The sequence below is a fragment of the Sinohyriopsis cumingii genome, chromosome 9 (genome assembly GCF_028554795.1).
Source record: "Sinohyriopsis cumingii isolate HCF-2022 chromosome 9, ASM2855479v2, whole genome shotgun sequence".
Taxonomy (NCBI): Eukaryota; Metazoa; Mollusca; class Bivalvia; order Unionida; family Unionidae; genus Sinohyriopsis; species Sinohyriopsis cumingii.
Window position 1 is genome coordinate 104,395,372 of NC_142969.1, and position 26,774 is coordinate 104,422,145.

The 26,774-nt window shown below is 34.5% G+C and overlaps 1 protein-coding gene across 1 annotated transcript in view; it reads left to right on the forward strand.

Moving 5' to 3' along the window:
• The window catches only part of LOC149792383 (uncharacterized), a 76,166-nt gene that overhangs the window by 41,398 nt on the left and 7,994 nt on the right, over window positions 1-26,774 (forward strand). The window contains exons 17-30 of the mRNA XM_089970968.1: window positions 412-532; window positions 6,203-6,484; window positions 7,886-8,088; window positions 10,992-11,202; window positions 13,720-13,860; window positions 14,940-15,907; window positions 16,329-16,460; window positions 16,581-16,736; window positions 17,303-17,382; window positions 18,016-18,118; window positions 19,146-19,299; window positions 20,586-20,771; window positions 23,505-23,640; window positions 24,521-24,721. Coding sequence (XP_089827094.1) covers window positions 412-532; window positions 6,203-6,484; window positions 7,886-8,088; window positions 10,992-11,202; window positions 13,720-13,860; window positions 14,940-15,907; window positions 16,329-16,460; window positions 16,581-16,736; window positions 17,303-17,382; window positions 18,016-18,118; window positions 19,146-19,299; window positions 20,586-20,771; window positions 23,505-23,640; window positions 24,521-24,721 — 3,074 coding nt within the window. The remainder of the gene's footprint in view (window positions 1-411; window positions 533-6,202; window positions 6,485-7,885; window positions 8,089-10,991; window positions 11,203-13,719; window positions 13,861-14,939; window positions 15,908-16,328; window positions 16,461-16,580; window positions 16,737-17,302; window positions 17,383-18,015; window positions 18,119-19,145; window positions 19,300-20,585; window positions 20,772-23,504; window positions 23,641-24,520; window positions 24,722-26,774) is intronic.

A 26,774-nucleotide genomic window follows, 5' to 3' on the forward strand; every position in this document is an offset into this window, starting at 1 on the left:
TGGTAAAATATATCCATTTGGATAGTCATTTTAAGACCTGAAGATATGTCAACAGTAAATACAAATTGGCAAGATGAGACTCACTGCCTGCAAAAGAACTATTGTCTCTTGGCATATTCCCAGACAGTATCAGATATCCAGCTAATACAAAAGCTAGGTCTCGTCCAGGACAAATGTTTTCTCAACAAATGTATTACACGAATGCATATATGACACACTGACACACATTCTCTGTATCTGTATGTATGTCTGTCTGTTTACATATATATATATATATATATATATATATATATATATATATATATATATATATATATGTGTGTCTATATATATATATATATATATATATATATATATATATATATATATATATATATATATATATATATATATATATATATATGAATTTAGGTATGGGGATGTTTGGCCAGTCGCTGGTAGAAAGGACATCAATGCCAAGACTGCAACAGTCGAAATATTGCGCCATTTTCATCAGGAATATCAGCGTGATTACAGACTGGGGAAAACAATGGTATGTGTTTTAACACAGCAGTATAAGGTGTGAAAGTATTGCTGAGATGTATCAAAGCATCTACTAAACTTAAATACTGCGATTTTGCACTAATGGTTATTCAAGTATACAGTGCTCAGGTATGTTTGCTGTTCTTTGCTTTTACAGACAAACACATGCATGTGCTGACTATCAGAATAGCCCCTCTTAAACAATAGAAAACAAGTATAATTAAAACGCCCAAAGATAGCATCTGTAATGGGACTGGTTTGGTCTTTCACAAGGTGGTGGGGGGGAGGATCATCTTGACAGCTTTGGGTATCTGACGTGAGACGGTGGGAGGGGGGACCTGGGGGTGTGTTTCGTCCCAACCGGAGTATCGATAATGAGGTAATGAGACAACGAACATAATCTGCCTTGAAGAATACAAGGACGATGGGTCAAGATGGGTATTTGACTGATGCTTGAAGTAGAGGTGTCAATGTGCCATCCATGTCATGTACGTGGTCATATTTGTACACCAACGGTCAGTTATTAATGGAAAGAAGAGCCATTGCTAGCAGTCCAAGAGGTGATCATAGGGCAAAAGTGTATAGCCAGCATTTCAGCATGGTTGACTTTACAGCCATTGAGTTTTCGTTGAATAATAGAGATATTGTGAGCTTGAGCTGTATCCACTGTGCATTATATCGGAGTTTGTGTGAGCAATGACCTATATCCACTGTGCATTAGAGAGATACAAAACGTGGCAGGATTCTATAGAGCTCTTGCAGCCTACTTAGAACTTACAGCAAACACAATAAGAATAAGTGCATCTGTTGCGTGTTCATACACGTCATCAGCAGAGCCAACCTATTGGAATTCCATACAGAAAATTGCAGCTGCATTAACAAAAAGCCTTAGCGTGTGTGCTTACAGTAGCGAGGCAATACCTTCTAATCATGTAGAACCGCTACCTACAGGTGAGCGTCAAGTAAATCATATATGCAGATTTTGATGTACTAAAAGTGCACGTGGAAAGCCCTGCCTGCACTATGCCAGCAAAGCAACACAAACACACACACATACAAATTTGCTCACTACCGAGTACCAATGTAAGATGGAAGAGACATGTGAGGAACATTGTTATCCGACTTAGATTTTGTTGAATAGAGACAACAGTATGGCTTTCTAGAAAGTCAGAGACTCACATATGTTGTGAGGAATAAGGTAACAACAGAATGCAAGATCACTGCTATATTAATGGGAAATGCTGCAGCTCAGTCCACATAGCATATGCCTTCAGCTTGGCATCTACCTAGATGAAATAAACGTATAAGATTTGTCTTATGACTTAGATAGACACAAAGGTTACCTGTTCACTTTTTACATTATATTATACAGGAAGTAAAGCATGCATAAATTCATACGGACTGAACCTCAAGAGAAGAAAAGGTAGAAATGCGTGAAAGTCTTTTAGTATGCCGTGTCATTACTTAACATTAGGCTGAATAGAGGCCAATCAATATTCTTGTAAACTTTATCTGAAATTATGTAAATCTATTGACATAGTTAATAAATGCATTATGTGCAAAGGATAGCTATTTTTAGTTGATCCAATATGGAAAGCGGTTTAAAATCGATTTTACATACACATGCCAAGGACCATCTTAACATTAATGCCTCCATGTTTTGTCTTAGTCATTTTGAAAAAATGACAGACTTATTCATAACAGTTCCACATGCAAAACAGTGAAAATTATTTTATCTTTAAATTTGTAATCGAAACAATCAGTTCAGATATCATATAATCATACAGAAGTTGGAAATTTGCCATGGGGTAGGTAAGTCATTAACAGGGTTAACAAAAGAACAAGCACAGACACTCAATTAAAAAAAGGGTGTCACACACATGAACAAACTCCGCATTTAGGAACAGACCAGAAAAACTGTGATATTGAGGTTTAAACTTAATTAAAGTTAAAACATTACAAACGAAATAACATTAGACACAAGTAAATCTCTAGAAATGGAATTATTATAAATGAGACACATAATGTGAATGCAATCTGCTATAGCGCTAAACCACTTGGAATGGAAAAGTTACGAGAGTTATGTCAAGGAACATATGGTGCAAAGGGCAAATTATATTTTTCCGCACCAAGATTTGCATTATGGATATAAGTTTAGCTTTCAGTAACAAAGAAAGAAAAAGAATCTATATTACAATTACAATATGTGGTTCTTTGGAAGCTTCATTTAGATGTATAAAGGAGATAACTGTGCAAGTATATCTGACTACTATATAATTTTTGGGGGGTAATTAGGTGGTGCTCCGTTACAAAGCGAATGTGTTTTGGGAGTCATACCTTTTAGTTCTGCGTCGCTAACATGGCATTTTCTGTAGCTTCAATTATCGATTTCTCATGTATCGCCATATTTGTTAGAGCCACTTATGTTCCATACGCTCTTTCGTGTGTGTATCTTCATTGTTGTTTCACTCATCCATAATGCACATCACCAAGTTATACGATGCATGGAACATCCTCGCCTTCCCTTTGCTTTCTACAACACAAATATTTCATATGCACTTACACGATGCATGGAACATCCTCGCCTTCCCTTTGCTTTCTACAACACAAATATTTCATATGCACTTACACGATGCATGGAACATCCTCGCCTTCCCTTTGCTTTCTACAACACAAATATTTCATATACACTTACACGATGCATGGAACATCCTCGCCTTCCCTTTGCTTTCCCCAACACAAATATTTCATATGCACTTACATGATGCATGGAACATCCTCGCCTTCCCTTTGCTTTCCCCAACACAAATATTTCATATACACTTACAGAATGCATGGAACATCCTCGCCTTCCCTTTGCTTTCCCCAACACAAATATTTCATATGCACTTACACGATGCATGGAACATCCTCGCCTTCCCTTTGCTTTCTACAACACAAATATTTCATATGCACTTACACGATGCATGGAACATCCTCGCCTTCCCTTTGCTTTCTACAACACAAATATTTCATATGCACTTACACGATGCATGGAACATCCTCGCCTTCCCTTTGCTTTCTACAACACAAATATTTCATATGCACTTACACGATGCATGGAACATCCTCGCCTTCCTTTTGCTTTCTACAACACAAATATTTCATATGCACTTACACGATGCATGGAACATCCTCGCCTTCCCTTTGCTTTCCCCAACACAAATATTTCATATACACTTACACGATGCATGGAACATCCTCGCCTTCCCTTTGCTTTCCCCAACACAAATATTTCATATGCACTTACAAGATGCATGGAACATCCTCGCCTTCCCTTTGCTTTCTCCAATACAAATATTTCATATGCACTTACACGATGCATGGAACATCCTCGCCTTCCCTTTGCTTTCCCCAACACAAATATTTCATATGCACTTACACGATGCATGGAACATCCTCGCCTTCCCTTTGCTTTCCCCAACACAAATATTTCATATACACTTACACGATGCATGGAACATCCTCGCCTTCCCTTTGCTTTCCCCAACACAAATATTTCATATGCACTTACACGATGCATGGAACATCCTCGCCTTCCCTTTGCTTTCTCCAATACAAATATTTCATATGCACTTACACGATGCATGGAACATCCTCGCCTTCCCTTTGCTTTCCCCAACACAAATATTTCATATGCACTTACACGATGCATGGAACATCCTCGCCTTCCCTTTGCTTTCTCCAATACAAATATTTCATATGCACTTACACGATGCATGGAACATCCTCGCCTTCCCTTTGCTTTCCCCAACACAAATATTTCATATGCACTTACACGATGCATGGAACATCCTCGCCTTCCCTTTGCTTTCCCCAACACAAATATTTCATATGCACTTACACGATGCATGGAACATCCTCGCCTTCCCTTTGCTTTCCCCAACACAAATATTTCATATGCACTTACACGATGCATGGAACATCCTCGCCTTCCCTTTGCTTTCTACAACACAAATATTTCATGCCATGATTCTACCCCATGATTTGAATATGAATCACTATGTGCTCAATGACGAAATGTATCTTTAACATGTAGCTAACTGGGTGTCCAAATGGTGCCCCCCTACTATGCCTGCACACTCATAGATATGTTAGATATGTTAGTTCAAAAATCATTTTTGCAAGAGTTTTAAGTTGGTGAAATTGGGGAGGGCAAATATGTATGTACATAGGGGCAACTCCAACAGTTGCTTGCAGTTGTTAGCAATCTCCATTCCACCATCAATTAGCATTAAATAGATGAGACAAGTCGAATATATTCATGGATCCTTGATCGATATTACGGTCTTGAATCGTGAAAACTGACTGGCATTACAAACTAACTGACTCCTATCAATATATCTTACGTACCAGCTATCCTCCTAAACATGTACTCAACAACCTTACGTTAGAACGTTGCCTTTTCATCAAACGTATTAGCACAAATAAGCTGATCCTCAACAAAAGGAACTGATAAACATAAAGTGCATTTACAGACAAGGGTGTAGAAAACTAAAACATAAGTCCGGTCTTTATACAAACCTAAGACAAGTGTCCAAAGCTGTCTAGTAAAAAATAAATCTAGGCTGTTAACAACATTATCCCTTTCAGAGAAACACACCAACCAGATGCATCACGGAAACAAAATATTTTCCGGAGACTGTGGTATATTTATTTCAGACTCTTCCACAGGTCTAAGTGAGGCCTTTGAAGACTCATTTATAGCTGATTGCTAAAAAAATACTTGAAAAACTACCTTGCGCATGTCCATTTGAAGTAAAATAATACTTTGTAAGGACGGACATACCCATGGTAAAAACAGACTTTTAAACCTTTACATGCAGGATTTACTTGCAATGTCAGTCAAACGTTTGGCCGTGTCATTCAAAATAACAGTTATGTCTTTATTTTCAATTTTTATCATGTTGAATATTTTGGTGAAAATGTTGACTTAGGAAAAAAATAATGAACAAATGTTGACTTAGGAAAAAAATAATAAACAAATGAAATTATGTTACACGCTGTACCCAGTCCATCAATATAATATCCATTGAGTAAATTCCCTCAAAATACTGATGCTAAGTGTAGCCATACCAATAATATATATATATATATATATATATATATATATATATATATATATATATATATATATATATATATATATATATATATATATATATATAGATAGATAGATAGATAGATAGATAGATAGATAGATAGATCAGCTGATGATAACATCTGGTAACATATGGCAACAAGTTCCTGTCCACTAATGTAATTCTCTATAACTAACTGTACATACTTTGGCTTCTTTCATATAAATTCAGAATTATAGATAGATGAAAATTAATACTAGGTCGTCATGCAAGTGTGTCCGCTATTCACGTGTGCATATAACACTAAGTTGCATCATTTTTGGTGATGTATACTTAGTTGTGATAGAATAAGGAACAAGGACTGGTGTGTATATGTTAGGTGAAGGGTGTCATTTACTAGCAATCACGAGTCCTAATCTTGGCAGAGAACAGATGAAATATTTTCTAACCTGCATGCATATATATATATATATATATATATATATATATATATATATATATATATATATATATATATATGATTTATATACATTCTAACTGTACGAGCTGTGTTTTCTTAGGTCTTTATGAAGGATAGAATTGTAGCTTGGATGGAAGGGGAGCTAATTGTCTATGAAGAGCGAAAGAGGAAGGAGGAGGAGGAAAAGGAAAGGAAACGACAGGAAAAGAGAAAGCAGGAGGAGGAGAATGAACGACAACAGAAGGAACAGAGGATTCAGGAGGAGGAAAGAAAAAGGCAGGAACGGGAGAGAGAAAGAAAAGGAAAAGATGCAGAGAAGCAACGTATGTTTGACTTGGAAAATGAAACAGAAGTCCAACATCCCGTAATGTTCGAGTCTCCAGTAAGAATACTTACCAAGTCAGAGAGAGGCATTAATTTTTGAAGCAATAAGGCATTTTAGACGAGAAATTGTGTTCTAGTTTATATTGTTACTTTGACACTTAGAAAAATAATTTTTTGCGAAGAATAGACACAATAGGAATGGTATAATAGAGTGGTTTAAGATAGAATAATGATGGTATGATCCAATAGTTTTAGATATAATATGAATGGTATATATAATCAAATAGTGTTAGAGATAAATGAATGGTATAATCCAATAGTTTTAGAGATAACAGGAATGGTAGAATCCAATAGCTATAGAGATAATAGGAATGATACAATCCAATAGCTATAGAGATAATATGAATGGTAAATCCAATAGCTTAGAGATAATATAAATAGTACAATCCAATAGCTTTAGAGATAATAGGTATGGTACAGTCCAATAGCTTTAGAGATAATAGGAATGGTACAATCCAATAGCTTTAGAGATAATAGGTATGGTACAATCCAATAGCTTTAGAGATAATAGGAATGGTACTGTCCAATAGCTTTAGAGATAATATGAATGGTACAATCCAATAGCTTTAGAGATAATAGGAATGGTACAATCCAATAGCTTTAGAGATAATAGGAATGGTACAGTCCAGTAGCTTTAGAGATAATAGGAATGGTACAGTCCAATAGCTTTAGAGATAATAGGAATGGTACAGTCCAATAGCTTTAGAGATAATAGGAATGGTACAATCCAATGGCTTTAGAGATAATAGGAACGGTACAGTCCAAAAGCTTTAGAGATAATAGGAATGGTACAATCCAATAGCATCAGAGATAATAGGAACGGTACAATCCAATAGCTTTAGAGATAATAGGAATGGTACAGTCCAATAGCTTTAGAGATAATAGGAATGGTACAATCCAATAGCTTTAGAGATAATAGGAACGGTACAGTCCAAAAGCTTTAGAGATAATAGGAATGGTACAATCCAATAGTTTTAGAGATAATTTCAATTGGGAAATGAAGGATTTTATTTTGAAGAAATGCTCTTTACAATGTAAGGTATCATCTTGAAACAAGTGTTATTATGAATCCATGAATCGGTGTCATTTACAACACAAATAATTGTGCTGTAAATTTATTATTTGTTTCGTTAATCAGCAGCATGCTATATCTAAATATAATACAGATGTGTGTTTTAAATTTTTGCAAATATTTCCTTAGAAACTTCATTGCGACTGTTCTCAGTGACCTTTGCATTGATTATGAGTACACATTAACTTGTTACAGTTAATTTTGCCATCAACTTCATTTTACTCATATAGGTATTTATGTTAGCGATGCGCACCTTAGTTCACATTTCCGGTTGAAACACGTCAAACTTTATTCCATGATGCGTAATAGATGTATTTTTTTATACAGTCTACTTCAACTGGGTCAAACTCAAGCGAAAGTTCAGAAAGCCATTTCGGCTTTAAGTTTACAAACCTTAAAGATACTGTAAAGGTTGAAGGTGGAAAGGACCGTCCGCCGTCTCCACCCGTAACCATTGACGAAAATAGGGATACAAATGATTCAGAAGATGCTTCTCGAAGGAAAAAGAAGAAACCAGAAAAAGATAAACCGTAAGCATATCAATAATTTAATGTGGCAATTTTATATCTCGTTCAGGTTCCACCTGATAAATGATGTAGAGTCTCGTGTCATCATTTGCCTGGAACTCATAGGTGTTTCAAAGATTTTACTATATCAATAGTTTTAACAGCCATCAAAGGAAGCATGGAGAAACATATTAAATACTGTAACTTATTTTTGTAATTTAACTGCCTTTAAAGTCGGTCAACTATTTAATATGGTTAATAACATGTTTATGGTTTGCTTAATATTTACTAGTTATCTCTTAAAAATAACATACGTTGTTCTAAGTAAGATTTCTTTTATTTTTCTTCTTTATGGTATCCATCTAACCAGCCACCCTCCACTTAAAACAAAAAAATAAAAATATATGGCATGTGCATATAGAGGATTCTGGCTGTTTTGTTAACTTTTCAATACAATAAAATGACCTTCCTTCAGAGGATTAGAAAAACAAATTATGCTAATTCAAGGCGTGATTGAAAATTTTGTTCAACAAAATTATACAAAATTCAGTCAATTTGTACCTGGTTATGGGCTGCTTATAATTACCACAAATATAATTACATGAAAAATGCAACTGGAAAACATCATTTTTGGAAACAGGAGAGTGGTCAGTATAATAGATGTAAAGATTTGCATGCATCAGAAACATTTCATTGAGATGAAGGACACCTAGTGACCTTCTTCAGAAAGAGCCCCTAAACTTGCACAGAGAGGAAGGAAAGAAATTAAAGTTAATCGTGATCCCAACTGACCGCCATATGTTCTGCCACATTTACTCATCCCACGAGGTGACCTAGAATTGTATGTTGCTGTATGTCAATTAGGCAAAGTACAACAGCTAGGACCAGACTATTGACTCAAGCAGCAGTTAGAGATGGTCTTGCTTTTCTTATTGTCTATCCCATCTTATTAAAGCATTTTTGATGAATTAGGGGCTGACAGAAACTTGACGTTATATTGCAATACATGAAATCAAACTGAAGTATCAAATACGAGATGCGCCAATGGGCATTTAAGAAACCATGAACTTTTTTAGAGTGAGACAATGAACTCTACATGAAAGGTATTCTACAAGCATCTCATCTATCTCCGAATGGAATGTGGAAACAAATAAATGACACAGGTTGTTTCATGAGCCCAGGAATGTTAATGCAGGTTCTAAAACACAATCAGAACCATTCTTTTAGTGAGCCATTGGAAAGCTTGAGCATTGTCCATCATCTGAGAATCACATACGGTTGCATCAAATCCCACGTCCACATTTTAATTTGAAAAATAAGCACTGGATATTACATGCAGATGCCTTGTTCCATTAAACGTTTTGTGATCATAGGTTACTATAATAAGCTGCCTCGTTGAATGGCAATATATGAGCTTTTGAAGGAATGTCTAGAACTAACCTTTTGTGGGTATTCAAAGATCATACATCAGTATAATAAAGTTGGTGGAATGTCTAGAACTAACCTTTTGTGGGTGTTCATGGATCATACATCAGTATAATAAAGTGGTGGAATGTCTAGAACTAACCTTTTGTGGATGTTCATGGATCATACATCAGTATAATAAAGTTGATGGAATGTCCAGAACTAACCTTTTGTGGGTGTTCACGGATCATACATCAGTATAATAAAGTTTATGGAATGTCCAGAACTAACCTTTTGTGGGTGTTCATGGATCATACATCAGTATAATAAAGTTAATGGAATGTCCAGAACTAACCTTTTGTGGGTGTTCATGGATCATATATCAGTATAATAAAGTTGATGGAATGTCCAGAACTAACCTTTTGTGGGTGTTCATGGATCATACATCAGTATAATAAAGTTGATGAAATGTCCAGAGCTAACCTTTTGTGGGTGTTCATGGATCATATATCAGTATAATAAAGTTGGTGGAATGTCTAGAACTAACCTTTTGTGGGTGTTCATGGATCATACATCAGTATAATACAGTTGGTGGAATGTCAAAAACTAACCTTTTGTGGGTGTTCATGGATCATACATCAGTATAATAAAGTTGATGGAATGTCCAGAACTAACCTTTTGTGGGTGTTCATGGATCATATATCAGTATAATAAAGTTGATGGAATGTCCAGAACTAACCTTTTGTGAGTGTTCATGGATCATACATCAGTATAAAAAAGTTGATGCATGTGCTATAGTAGTGAACAATAATGCATGAGCATACACATGCATGATGCTTTAGTCTAAACTTTTTATGGTACTTATTTATTATTGTAGGGAAATCAATTCCAAATAATGAAAAATATTATATATTGAATTACACAACACAAAGAACATTTCTCATTATGGACTCTTAAATATTATTCTGATGCTGTCAATATTAATGAATTCAGTGAATACAATGATATAAACTGTTTTAGGGCAGTGCACCTGCCATTCTCGAAGTAATCATGTAAATACGACAATCTGGCTATAGGAGTGCATTGTGAGGGGAAATTTTGTTAAATCACAAAGTTATTTTTTATAATTAAATACATTTAATAAATATAATTATACTGCATGGTTATATGTATGAATAACATCAGAAGAAAATGTTTCATTTTCATCACAGTTTAATTTAATTATATTGTTTATGTCCATAGAAAAGTGCATACCTAGGAAAGAAGATGAGATTAATCCCAGCCTTAAAGTTATTTTGAACAACTACCTGTACTAGTGCCAATGCAAAATGTTCAATATGTTGTTGGCTTGTAACATTGATCACTGCATCCTTATTCTCTAGTAACATTTTATTAATTTTTTTCAAGATTATAATGCCATGCAAATTTACTATGGTATCCTATCACTACTGTGCCACACGAAACTATGTTTGTAACTTAATATGTCTGAAACTCCCTGAGACATAATTTTTGAATATTTTCAGATTTTGGGATATTTTCCAAATCATCGCAAGAGAGACGAAAGGAAGGGATGTTCATGAACAACGCAGTCTAAAGGTCTTAAAGGTCGTGACTTACATTGTCATCTTTGCGATTGTTCTTTTCTGTGCAGTGGCACAGAAGATCAGTCTTGTTACGCTGATGACTAAACAGACGGCACCTGAATCCATACAGTTTAGCGAAAAGAAAGAAGTGGTATGATTGAGATTATAATTCATGATAAAATGATTGAATACAAAATTGACAAAAGAGAAAGAAAATGTTTCAAATTGTGAATTACGTGGAATGCTACCTACATTTCGGAATGCATACATATTCTGTGCGAAGCTTGTTTCTGTATTCACAAAAAATACTGCTCAGATTCAAATGATGCTTAGTAACCATACATTATGGTGTAATTCATGTGACATCACTTCTTACTTAAAGTATTAGAACTTTGAAAAAGTGTACACAATGACCTGATCCTGATTTCTGTCTCTTTGCTGAACATTTTGATCACTCCAGTAACAAAACAGGAAATGCTGAACATTTTGATCACTCCAGTAACAAAACAGGAAATGCTAAATATTTTGATCACTCCAGTAACAAAACAGGAAATGCTGAACATTTTGATCACTCCAGTAACAAAACAGGAAATGCTGAACTTTTCATCACTCCAGTAACAAAACAGGAAATGCTAAATATTTTGATCACTCCAGTAACAAAACAGGAAATGCTGAACATTTTGATCACTCCAGTAACAAAACAGGAAATGCTAAATATTTTGATCACTCCAGTAACAAAACAGGAAATGCTGAACATTTTGATCACTCCAGTAACAAAACAGGAAATGCTGAATATTTTGATCACTCCAGTAACAAAACAGGAAATGCTGAATATTTTGATCACTCCAGTAACAAAACAGGAAATGCTAAATATTTTGATCACTCCAGTAACAAAACAAGAAATGCTGAACATTTTGATCACTCCAGTAACAAAACAGGAAATGCTGAATGTTTTGATCACTCAATAACATTCTTGTGAAAAATAATCTCAACAAAAAGTTGTTTACAAAACTTTATGAAATTCTTAGTAGTTAGATAGCTGCCCAAAATCGATCACAGATTTTCTGTTAGTGGATGCCACTCATGTTTACAGATATAACATTCCTAATACATGAAAACGTATCAAATGTTACATAATTTTGTCTGTAAATAAAATAAATAAATTTTAAGAAATAGAAATTATAGCATTTGAGCTTTTTGCTGTCAATATATTTCAATCCTCTTTGTGGGCATCATTCTCATACTGTCACACATTATGCAAAAGTGTTCCATTTACTTTAGTTAATTGGGTAAGAAATTGCTAAGTTATACTGGAAAGGATTGAAACGTGTGTCATACCGAACAGAATCACCCAACACAATTTTGTGTTTTACTTTAGAACGATAAGTTAGTGATTGTATTTCACATAAATCTCATGTATTCTCAGTACTCCTAAATATGTGGAAAGTTTGTGACATTTTTTTTGTTGTTGTTTTTTATAAGGGCTTCTTATTATGGTATAGAACTATGCATATTACAGGAAATTGTGCAATACACATTATGTTATTAGGGATAAACTTTACACATAGCTATTTACAAATAAGCATACTGAACATTTATGTACATCTACAAAACTTTTATTATTAAAAAAGTGCACACACACACACACACATATAAATATATATATATATATATATATATATATATATATATATATATATATATATATATAGTAACAACCTGTTAAAATCACGAAGATCACTCTAATCCTGAACCATTAAAAACCATGTAGGAGACATTGGTAGAAACTTGCCTGTCATTTCTATAGTAAAAAGGAATAAACACTTCATACTAGCAAAACAAGAAATTACATATGTACAAAGATAGGTGATTGTTATAATTGATGTGAGATCAACAATAGAGTTCTTCTATCATAATAGCTTACAACTATGACCTAGTAAGAAATAGACAATAACAAATTAATAGACAATATCCATAATGGTTATTACAAAGATACAAGTACAATCATTAATTAATGACGATGATAAGTGCATTTTTTGAAAGACCAGTTTTGTTATTCTCTGTAATTATCTAAGTTTCTTGATTTATTCGTTTTGCAAACCATAAGATTTTCCGATAGGTGATTATTATAATTGATGTGAGACCAACAATAGGGTTCTTCTCTCATAATAGCTATTATCTATTAAGAAATAGACAATAGCCAAATAATAGACAATAGCAGTAATTGTTATTACACACCGATATTTTAAATGTTAAAAATATGACATTTAGAGAATCATTCATGTACACATAATCGGTTTTAAAGTCTGTCTTCACAAGCGAAAGGCTCCCCTGACAATCTAGCTTGCCGCAAACACTCAAATGAGACAAAGACTATCATAGTCTATACTAGTCTTGTGTAAAATTGTTCTCAATGTTGTAATTTGGAGCAGAAATAGTTGCATCCTTAGAAACAAAACACACAAATATTGTGCAGGCTTACCTGTTAATCACAATAGTGGAAAATGAATGCAGTAGTATGCATTAAATAATGTAATGTACTGAAATTAAACATCATGTTGTTATGTCATGGCGTGTAAATGTTATACAGTGTCAGATCATACTGAATTGTATCTCCCATCATGCTTCACACAATTGTGTAATTATAACATATTTGTTAATCTTTCAGGTCGACGCTAGAATAGAAATAGGCAGATACTGGTTGGCACTAATAGCAATCTGCATTCCATATGGTCTCATCTTTATATCAAGCCTATTCAAGTGGCTATTTGGAAATATGCCGGCCATCCGATGGACAACACTTTTATTTGTAATTTCACAACTACCTATAATAATATACCTTGATCATTTTAGAGAAAAGCATATATATATATATATATATATATATATATATATATATATATATATATATATATATATATATATACGTAAGGTTGGACAAACATACTTGTTGTATGGAATGATCTTGATAATATTCTACACAATTACAGCTAGACTTATTAAACTTGAATGAGAGATACTTCTAGTGACTCAGGATATACCTACACAAACTAAATTTAGTTTGCTAATCAAATAGTGGGATTAATGGTATAGATATTATTTAACATACATCTGAAATGACCCACGTGTTCTATATGAGATCTTATATATGTGATCAGTGACTCGTGTCTTAACTGTGTAAGAATTAGACCATTATATGATGTCAAGGAATTTAGTCCCAGTGTCGTAGCATAGGCACTTTAGAGAGATCCACCTTGTAACCACACATCCGAGTCAGTGACAGAAAAGAACAAATGTATACATGTAGTTGACATTGACCTAAGTGTTCATCCACACAAAACAGATTTTGCTCCTCGTTCATGACTTGGAAAGTATTGAGAATCCACACTAATATAATCACTTATATCTAAACTTACCCTGTTCTTTGTTAGTTTACAATTCCTGGTATTACTGTTGTTTTAATTTATTTGACACTTTAATGCATTTAATTTTGGTATCAGTGTGAATCATACCGTTCATTGATCATCCCTGTAAATAGCGTATTACCAGAAGAGGCAAACAGATGATTTAAAATGTGGTTGAACTCTTCTGTTGACAGTTCAACTCCCAAATGTGAAATATATCAACAGTGAAAGGTTTATAGCAATTTAGTACCTTTGATAGGAAAATAAGAATTATTTGATCATTATAAATTCGTATTACATGCTCTGATTAATGATCCATAAATGATTTATTATTGCTTTTGAATATTGGATTCAGTACTTCTAGGAATCAAATGTATGTTAAAGTATTATATTGCATAGTTTGTTGACGTGCATTTTAGTGTTAAACCTTTGCCATATCATAAGATTAATTTAGTCTAAATGTGTTTCCATTTGTTTTCTTTAGTGCATGTTCATGGAAGGAGTGCATGCAGGAGGGATAGCACTGTTTGTTTTCCGAATCCTGCCCGAGGTTGACATGGTACGGGCAATAATTCTTCTTAATGCCGTAGGTATTATTCCCAGTGTGATCGGTCCCATCTGTTCTTCTTCTGCCAAGCGAAAGAAACCGACAGAACATCCATGTGAGAACTTTGGAAACAAGACTGCCCGGCTAGTCTTTGACATCCTGTCTTTTTTTGCCCAAATTTCGGTCATTCCTGTTATAATACTATTTGAATACTTTCCAGGTGATAATGCAAAGATGATTGAACATGATCCCACAAGGAATGCTGAGGTAGCCTTCACCATTTTCATGGTGTCATTTTCGATGTGGGAAAATTTTCTTGATGATCGTTTTTGTGGATCACTAGGTTACAAAAACGGACTGAAGAATTTCATGCTTAGTTTAAAATATGACCTACAAGAAAGCAGACCCAAAATTACATTCTTCACAAGCTTAATTAAAATTGCAGTCATACTTGGAGCAGTGTATGGAATTCATCTTGACCTCAGTGACAGAGAAAACCAAGATTTCATGCTGAACGCCTGGCACTCATTTAATACACTCAGTAAACTACCTATGGCGATGAAATCATCTGCACTCATTCTCACCATCACGACATTTGTGGGCTATTATGCCGCGTACACGGCGTGCAAACTCGACCTCCAGATTTTTTCATTTTCTCTTCCATTATTCCTTTCCACTCCCGTTGCTTTCGTGCTTGCTTATGTGGATTGTCTCAATGACGACGGACATTTCCTGGGTAGATTCTCTGCTGAAAATCGGTACTGTGGTCTGAATGGACGTGACGGTTGGACCATTTGGGATTATTGGTGGCAGATACTTTTGGGTGCGGCATGGTGGGGATCTATATACTGGATGGGGAGACACATATGGTTCCCGATGCAAGAGAGGCTGTCGAAAGTAGAAAGGTAACTTACCTCTGCAAATGAACTTGATAAATTGTGAATGGAAATATTAAATATATGAATATTGAATTGCTTTTAATTTGCCAGTACTGTGTTCGTATACAAATGAATAAAGAACGAGATGATATTTAACAGCCATTAAAGTAATATCCTGGTATGTGACAGTGTGAATACCATCACCAACCGAAGATACTAGTACGTGAAGAAGACGAAGATCCAACGTAATAATCATTAGCAGGAAAGCAAGAATGATTAATTTCCTAAAGATAATAATAGACATTATGCAATCAATTAGTAATGTTTTTATATTCTACCATAAGAATACCAAAAGTAACAAATGATCACAAAACCAGATATTATCCAAATTTAGATAATAAATTGATCAGTTGTGAGTCTCAAGATATTTTTTGTTTCTTAATTTCAGGCTCTTTACTGCGCCATTTTACTGCAGTGTATTTTTTGAAGAGAATCTAGTTTTAAATCGTAGGCGCCATAACAGAAGAGTCTTCCGAGAGTTTCGTGGCGATGATAACACAAAAAAGAAAGTCTACTACAGGTATAAAAGCATATATGCTGGTGTTATCTGTCTCCATTGTTTTGTCTACTTTACTCCTATGAATGCAATTTATTATTCTTTTCTGATGTGCTTATAGAAAATTTCTCTTTCTATTGTAAGAATGAGCGAGTACGATATCAATGAACTCGCCGAAGACACTGGTGACACCTATGAACAAAAAGCACAGGATAGGATCCCTCCTATGATATACGCATGCGCAACCATGTGGCACGAGAACCGAATCGAGATGGTTCAACTTCTGAAATCACTTTTTAGGTTTGTAATATTTATTGGTATTGATTATTACAAGGTTTTGACAGTTGAATTTGATGAAATAATATCGATAGAAAACAGTCTTCATCTTACGCTCATCAACAAATTATTGCTGTATGTTTAGCGTTTAAGAAATTTCAATACAGTTGGTCATGAGTTGGTCTTTTTCAACAATCTTATTTACGGAAAGCTGTATAGGAAAGGTAGGTGGTAGTTTCAATTAGCATTATAAGTATACACAAAGAGGCGGATTTAACACAAAATAATGTGTATTCTGACATGTCCTTTCTCTAGTTGAAAAATAGTTTCATCTGTTTGTTATATCTGAATAAAATGCCATCAAATTAATAAAGGAAGTCAGCTAAAGGTGTTGCATGTATTATATGAACATGCATATGATTAGAAATTATAACTGTCAAACACTACGATAGTCTTTGCACATAAATTAAAAGCATTGCTCTTCTTTGAAGTGTTTTGACTTAGAAAGTAAGTAATTATAATGTGTATTAACATGAAACATTCAGTTCACATCTTTGCATTTCAAATTTCTAAATGTTCAAATTTTGCAGAATGGACAAGGACCAGTTTTTGAGGAGGAACGCTGAATTTATTACAGGGAAACTTGATAGGGACTATTACGACTATGAAGGTAAGTGCCGCTAATTCCCCAAACACTAAAATGAGACAACGTTATTGACTCGATCAGCAAGGTGAGAACAAAATATGTCCATCATCGGCAGACGAAAATTTGGCTAAGTTTGATTGTGCTGGCCAAATGAGATTTAAAGAGATTATTAATGATCATGTCATGCTGAAGTTAAATGACTTTCACAAAATACATAGTTACGGATAGGGTTGTCCTCATCATAGTTATGCATAGGATTGGTTGGGGCCAGATGACCCAGAACATTGGTGTATTAGTCCAACGAGGAATCACAAATTTTACCATATATGCATGCCTTTTGAAAACAACCAGAGAGGGAAAACAAATAAATAATGCCAGTGAAAGAATACGATTATGATAAACTAAAATAATTTAAAATATAATTTAATTTACCTGTTAAACCAAATTGCTATTTAACCAGTTTTCCAGAGGGATACTTTAATTATCTGATAGATTTGCTAAAGATTCCACATTATGAATCACGGCGAGAAAAGAACATATCGAAAAGAAACTGTATGTACAGACTGGCATGTTTATCATGGTACTAAGCATCATTTACAATGTCAGAATTTTCATAGATACTTTTATTCTTAAACGTTTATTCCATATTAATTGCAGCCCATATATTTTTCGATGACGCCATGGAACTGAATGATGATGAGGAGTTTGTCCCAAATAAGTTTGTGAAAATGTTTGTGGATGTAATAGATGAGGCAGCAAGGTATTTCTTAGTTTTTTATGTCCAAATACCTCACTTTTCTCTTTTCTCCAATAATCGCGCATGAATATAGCTCTCTGAAAGGTGTCATTTTATATCTCAACATAGCAGAGAACACGATTGCCCATGTTCATTCTTCCATCTGAATCTGCGATGTCCTTGCAACCTGAGTTCCATCAAAAGTGACTGTTAGAGAGAGTTTTCAGGTGGTATGAATGTTCACTGTGATCACTATGTAGATACCTAAAATATAATGTAATCACATGGGGATGATGAGTAATGGCCTAAGATTATTTTTCCCTGGAGTATATGGATTCCTCCTTATAACCTGAATTACATCAACATAGTTTGAGATAGAATGATTGTATGTAGTGATGTGCTTCACTATAAGGAATAGACACAGGCGACGGTGAATGAATCCCGCATCATTTAACGCTTACAAATATGTATGTAGTATATTGCGAACATTTTTTAATGGTAAATCTTGATTTGCTTGTAACCTGAATTGCATATACACCACTGATGTAGGATGTTCATGATTAGTGTGACCTTAAGAAGGCTAGATACATGTTAACAGAGGTTCCAAATGCGAAATGGAGATTTACGGATTGTGTAATGGCACTGATGGATGTGTGGAGAGCAATGGTAGTGACAGGATGGCATTGTGATGTAAACATATGCTGTCCACAATTGTAATGGTCTTCCGTCCTTTGCTTTGAGATGGTATTGCCTGCTCTAAAAGCAGACATGAATTTTGGGGGGAGGGGACATGAGATCCATCTATTGTAATTTCTTTCATCTTGAAAAACCACTTAAGCAGAAAGCTAGTAAGAAACTATAATTTTAGTAATATGCTTTGAAAATTAAAGAGAAAGATAAGACTCTATAAATAGAAGAATGCGCTAGATATTAGCTCATAATTTTCAATTAAAATTAATTCTAAAGTCAGATTTCATCGTAGTTTTATCGTAGTTTTATCGTAGTTTCATCGTAGTTTTATCGCAGTTTCATGGTAGTTGCAATTTTTCAGTTCTGTTCATGAGCAGCATATGGAGCTTCCAGACCCATTCCGAGTTCCAACTCCCTATGGAGGTCAATTAATCTGGCAAATGCCTGGAGGTAACCTCTTATTCCTCCATATGAAAGACAAGAACAAAATTCGTCACAGGAAACGATGGTCTCAGGTTTGTAGATAAATTAAACGTAAAGTGGATCAATACAAATCGGAATCTAAACAAAACTACCGTCTTCTGGATTATAATCATACATCATATGGTCAACTTCTCTGCCTAAATTATAATTAGGTACAGCTTTTGACAACTGTAATTTCCTGAGTTAGTACCATAAGTAAATACATCAGCATTACTAATTAAGGCAATTCATTTCACCTGTTTCCAATGTGTGTGTCATATGTAAGCATTCTCCTTATTCGGACATATGAAGATGCATTGTCCTGTTCATTTAATTGCAAAGTTAAATAATTTTAAAGACCGTAATAGTTCTTCTTTGTATCTTAGAAAGGTTCTGTATGTATCTTAGAAAGATGATGTATGTATCTTGGAAAGATTCTGTATGTATCTTAGAAAGATTCTGTATGTATCTTTCGTATGTATCTTAGAAAGATTCTGTATGTTTTTTAAAAGATTCTGTATGTATCTTGGAAAGATTCTGTATGTATCTTAGAAAGATTCTGTATGTATCTTTGAAAGATTCTGTATGTATCTTAGAAAGATTCTGTATGTATCTTGGAAAGATTCTGTATGTATCTTCGAAAGATTCTTTATGTATCTTAGAAAGATTGTTATGTATCTTAGAAAGATTATGTATGTATCTTAGAAAGATTCTATATGTATCTTAGAAAGATGATGTATGTATCTTGGAAAGATTCTGTATGTATCTTAGATTCTGTATGTATCTTAGAAAGATTCTGTATTATCTTAGATAGATTCTGTATGCATCTAGGAAAGATTCTGTATGTATCTTGGAAAGATTCTGTATGTATCTTAGAAAGATTCTGTATGTATCTTAGAAAGAGTTGTATAGGCAGTAATATATCTGCATCCTATAACCAGAATGGTCCGATCCACATCAATTTTATGTAATGTCAGATTAGTAGAATATTTCTATAGTTTCGAAATATTTCATCTCTAAATCATATTTACTATTTTGATATGGAATGTATGAAACGAATTATTATCAGAACTGCTGAAGAACACGAATAAATACTTAACCGAATCTTCTCTAACTTGTCATCAAATTTGCAATAGCATTTTAAAACAATATAACGAAGAACTATATAAGAATGACTTTTGATGTATCCAAGAGGCAGTTAACAGAGATTATACACTTAACTCATGCACACATGTATATGTACAGTGTATATTCATTCTATTTTTCAGATTCTTAATGACTGAATATTAATTTATATCTCTCTGTTTAACGACTCAAATGTTCTTTCTCCATTATTCAGGTGATGTACATGTATTACCTTCTGGGATATAGAATCGTCCGCCAATGTGAGGAAATTGTTGTAGATGCAATAGAAAACGGGAACCTCAATGAATTGTTGTCATGGAAAGCAAAACCAGAGGGTGCCGCTGCTAACTTTGGCAAAAGTCATGTTTTTCAGGCTTTGAGCGAAGAAGTTGTACGCAGAGTAATTAAATTTCATTTCTTAATAATTACATACTATTGTCATAATGTTTTGATATATTGTTCTATATTATTGCTATTTCATTTCATGACATTTCTGATCTCATTACAAACATGAAAAGACTCTCCAAAGTGACGAGATTTAGTGATGTAGTGGATTTTAGAAGAATGATCCTGTGAGACTGAGCAGTGTGACTGAAGAGTATGAATATGTACCAAATGATAAGGTTCATTTTCAAATTTGGGGGTTGTCATGGGTTCGAACCACGGCCAAGTGATACCAAAAACTTTTAAATATGGTACTAACTCTGCCTCATTACACTCTCAGCATTAAGAGGTTAGTGTTAGGACTGGTCGGCCTTGTGAAAAAATAATGTGTTGGATGGGACATCATGCTACATGTCTGCGGCGCGATGACCCAGTAGTGCATATCACTTTAAACTGCCACACTCCAGATATCAGAGCGATATGACTGAAAATTGTCAAATCTCTGTTAGAAACAAACTAACACATACGTACTCACACATTTTAAAATTTCTCAAACCTGCAGTTGAATTGGCTAATTCTAATTCTAATCAGATTGATAACAAAATTAAAAATACATAAAATTTAAACAAATTAAAGAAAATGAAATAAAAGAATATGGTCGTAGATAGGAAAATATTTGCAAGTTTAGAAAGTTCATGAACATAAAACAAGCAAGTTAGAAGTATGAAGATGTCTGATTGCATTGCGTAAATGTTTAACCTGTCTGGTTAATCGATTGGTTATATGATCATTGACTGTGTAAAGTCTGATTGAGAAAAATGCGATCTGTTGTAAACGTTTTGACATTTATTCCGTTACACTGTGCGACAGTAATGTCTCTATTTCTTCTAATTGCATCAATGCATTATTTTGATATCTATAAATATAACAAAATTTTCTTTTATTCAGGAAGAGAACATTCAATATGATGAGTACAAGACTAAGCTATGAACCCTCATCATAGCTACGGATAGGGTTGTCCTCATCATAGTTATGGACAGGGTTGTCCTCATCATAGTTACGGACAGGGTTGTCCTCATCATAGTTATGGACAGGGTTGTCCTCATCATAGTTACGGACAGGGTTGTCCTCATCATATTTACAGATAGGGTTGTCCTCATAGTTACGGATAGGGTTGTCCTCATCATAGTTACGGATAGGGTTGTCCTCATCATATTTACAGATAGGGTTGTCCTCATAGTTACGGATAGGGTTGTCTTCATCATAGTTACGGATAAGGTTGTCCTCATCATAGTTACAGATAGGGTTGTCCTCATCATATTTACAGATAGGGTTGTCCTCATAGTTACGGATAGGGTTGTCCTCATCATAGTTACAGATAGGGTTGTCCTCATCATAGTTACGGATAGGGTTGTCCTCATCATAGTTGCGCATAGGGTTGTCCTCGTCATAGTTACGGATAGGGTTGTCCTCATCATAGTTACGGATAGGGTTGTCCTCATCATAGTTACGGATAGGGTTGTCCTCATCATAGTTACGGATAGGGTTGTCCTCATCATAGTTACAGATAGGGTCGTCCTCATCATAGTTACGGATAGGGTTGTCCTCATCATCGCTACAGATAGGGTTGTCGTCGTCATAGTTACGGATAGGGTTGTCCTCATCATAGTTACGGATAGGGTTACCCTCATCATAGTTATGGATAGGGTTGTCCTCATCATAGATACGGATAAGGTTGTCCTCATCATAGTTACGGATAGGGTTGTCATCCTAGTAACGGATAGGGTTGTCCTCATCATAGTCACGGATAGGGTTGTCCTCATAGTTACGGATAGGGTTGTCCTCATCATAATTACGCATAGGGTTGTCCTCATCATAGTTACGGATGGGGTTGTCCTCATAGCTACGGATAATGTTGTCTTCATCATAGTTACGCATAGGGTGGTCCTCATCATAGTTACGGATAGGGTTGTCCTTATCATAGTTATGCATAGGGTTGTCCTTATCATACTTACGGATAGGGTTGTCCTCATCATAGTTACGGATAGGGTTGTCTTCATCATAGTTACGGATATAGTGGTCCTCATCATAGTTACGGATAGGATTGTAGCTAATTCATCTGATACGATGCTTCTGACTTTAACACAACCCCACCCACCCCACCCAATCCCATAATATCATAATAGTCTTCAAAAATACTAAAGTCATTACATGTTTCTAAATAGTAACTATGTAAAACATGACCTGTACATAACATTTGCACTCCGTTTGCCGCTTCGTCATTTGCTCACTCAAGTTTCGTTACCTCTTCGTCCAGTTATTGAGCATAGTAACATATAAAAGCAGTACGAGTGTTTTAAACAATAAAATATTACAAACAATTTTGTAATATTACCCCGCTTCTTTCATTCCTGAAGGTAAATAATGCATATAATCAATTATTGCATTATTACACAGCAAGTTTTAAAAGGTAAGACCACAATCGCAAAGTATGTGTCAAATTCAGTGAATATGGATGTGAAGAGATTTGACATGGATAGAGATGGATTGGGGAAACAAAAGTAGTTCAATAAAAGTCTATAAATACATTCCTGTTAAATGAATCCCTGATTGACCTTTATGTGCATTTGATCAACTTTGAATGATTTTTAATTTAATGTTGAAAAATGTAGACAGTTTAAGTAATACAGCAATTATATATATGAACCACCTGATTTTCTTTGTGGAACTTTCCTGTTTCTGATTCTAGGCTGAGCGTACATTCCTTTTGGCTTTGGATGGAGATGTTGATTTTACCCCAGGTGCTGTGAGACTTATGTTGGACAGAATGAAAAAAAGCGAGAAGACTGGAGCGGCATGCGGCAGAATTCACCCTATTGGAACAGGTAATTTGTATTCCTTTTAATGACTCAACTATTAAAGAATCCAGGTGAAATCCCGCATAGAGGTTTGTCATGAGATGTCTAACGGGTAACACTCTCGGAAAGAATAGGGGAGAGTGTAAAATACGGGACAACTGCAGATATCAAATGCAAAGGTAGGATTTTATATTTTTGCAGTAATAGTCTGATATTTTCTTACCGTAGCAAATACTCACATTCTTTGACAGATAATGGATGCAGATTTCGTCTTTAACATATTTTTTAATCATATTTTCGGGACAAAATGAATTCGTTCTTGACAAAAGTATTGCCCAAGTCAGTACTGTGTAGTGACCTATCTTGTAAAACATTATTTTTACAGGAAAACAGGTGGTCAAAACAAAGATTTTACCCATACGAATACAGAACAGAAGATGATGGTGTCAATTATGATATTCTTGTCACAGTTTTAAATGCACGCAGCATGAAAAGGAAGTCCAGATAAAAATTACAATTGAAACAGAATAGCAAATAATGCTTCATTCTTATAATTCTTGTTTGATGTAATTTCACAGTTTCACAAAAAATAAACAATTAGACGCATTACTCAAAACATATGATAATTGCTGACAGAGCTTCTTTGAAACATTCACTAAGCATCCTCCACAATGGCTTACGTTTGTTCAACACAAGAAATAAAACCACTCGCAGGTATTTTGCCATTAGATTTCTTTGTTTGCTCATAAGTCATTGTATTTGTCTTGTATCTACCAAGGCGTATGCTATATAATCAACAATATAATCAACATTGAATAATTATTTCACAATATTGGGAGAGAAACACCTTTATGCATAAAATTGTTTTAGAATTAGAGACCTACGTATTTTAAATTTATTTCTTCAGGACCCTTAGTCTGGTACCAAAAGTTTGAATACGCCACAGCCCACTGGCTACAGAAAGCTACAGAGCATGTACTTGGCTGTGTTTTGTGCAGTCCCGGATGTTTCTCACTTTTTCGTGGGTCGGCGCTAATGGACGACAACGTGATGCGGAAATACACTGAAAAGCCCACCGAGGCAATACACCATCTTATGTATGATCAAGGTGAATAGATGTTTGTCAAATTTATTTGCTGTACAGAATCCTTGTATCTGTTGATTGGAAGCCAATTCAATAATTGTATGACAACATATGTTTGTAATGTTGTCCACGAAAAATTGGAACGTCCAATTTACCGATAACATTGAACTCCAGACCAAATTATGATTTAAACAAATAAACAATGCACTATTTTACTTGGATTTTTCACTGCCCATAAAATGTAAAAATGTTTAACTTATTAACTAAAATAGAAAGCTAGAAGCCAAAATACACTGGAATCATGCAGGTGCAAACGAAAATGTAATCGAACAATTTAAAATGGTTTACTGTCGTTATTTACTCAGTTACATATCAGATGATGAGAAGGCCTCATTTAATTTGTAAACACATATGTACGAATAACTTGCTTTGATTTTCTGGGTTTAATGCCACCGTATAGCACAGGATTAGGTTATACATGGCCACCAATATATTTGGTGGAGGAGGAACCTAGAAAACTTTGGGGAAGTACCACGACCCATGGGAAGGTATTCAGAAGTGATCTTTAATGGTGAGCACCGAAGACAATTTCAGTGCCTGCGGCCATTTCAACGCCAAGGTTCCTTTGTACAAGTTCTAAATGGGCATGTTCACTCTGAAGAAATTAACATAATTTTGAGTCCCAGACATGCCCATTTAGAACTTGTACAAAGGAACTCTGGCGTTGAAATGGTTGCAGGCATTGAAATCGTAATGTTCTTTACAGTGCAATTCTTCTGCAGATGCCACTTTAACCTTTTTACAAATACTTTGTTTTCTAGCATTGTTAATGTTTCAAAACTAATAATGAAACAATGTTTATTGTTGAATCTATTAATATATGGGTTTAGTTTAGGTTGGGTATGCATTGGCAAGCATGCTAAATCACCAAGTGACTAGGGTGATTGACTTTAATAAATCTAAGTAGGAGATATATGTAAAGTGTATGACACATTACTAGAAAGAATTTCTTTGCTTAGTGTTCAGTTATGTCCGACTTTGATACGTAAAATAATAAAACAAAATAGTGACAGTCATACCTGGAACTATATTGTTATAAAGGATATACAATTTTTCAATTTAAACAAAATTAAAACTTTAAAAACAAATTTATATGAATCTTTTGAACAATTTTATATAATGCATTGTTTTAAAGGCCATAGGATACAAAGTATCGTACTTATGAATACAATAGATCTGATATATATATATATATATATATATATATATATATATATATATATATATATATATATATATATATCAGCAGTACTAAGGATAAAGGTTGTGTAAAGGTATTCAGGCTTATTACTTAAAAGTGTCATGGCTTCAAACATGATATCCAAATTTTCAGTTCCCAATAAGTATTTTTGAAGAGTTATGCATTTATAGCAAGAACACTTTGTGTTCAGATTTACCGAATACAATACACATTTCGAAACTATATGACAATGATCAGCAAATACAAATATGATATATTCATTTACGAAGGCCTATATTGGTAAATGTTGAAAGTTTCGTACCAGCATGGATGGAATAAAGTCATTATGAAATAACGGCTACTGGGGAAAAATTGTATTACCTGTAAATCAGCTTTACTTCCATCTTGGGCATTTGTTAAATAAAGACACTATTAATGTTTTCACTTATTTCAAGAAAAGGGGTTGTAAACATAACGAGGTATATAACTAATTCTACAAGATTGTTTGGAAACATCTTGCAATAAATGTAGGCCTGTTCTCTGCATTATATCGTATTCAACTCTTTGGATGCCATTATTTATTTCCTAAGAATGAAACACTGAACCACTGAAGTATATACATATTATTCAAGGTTCTTTTGAAAGATCTTCTAACAAATTTGCTTTAGTGTTCTCTATCCATTATCCACATGGTGTATATGTGCGTTAGTGTTCTCTAACCATTATCCACATGGTGTACATGTGCGTTAGTGTTCTCTATCCATTATCCACATGGTGTACATGTGCGATAGTGTTCTCTATCTATTATCCACACGGTGTACATGTGCGTTAGTGTTC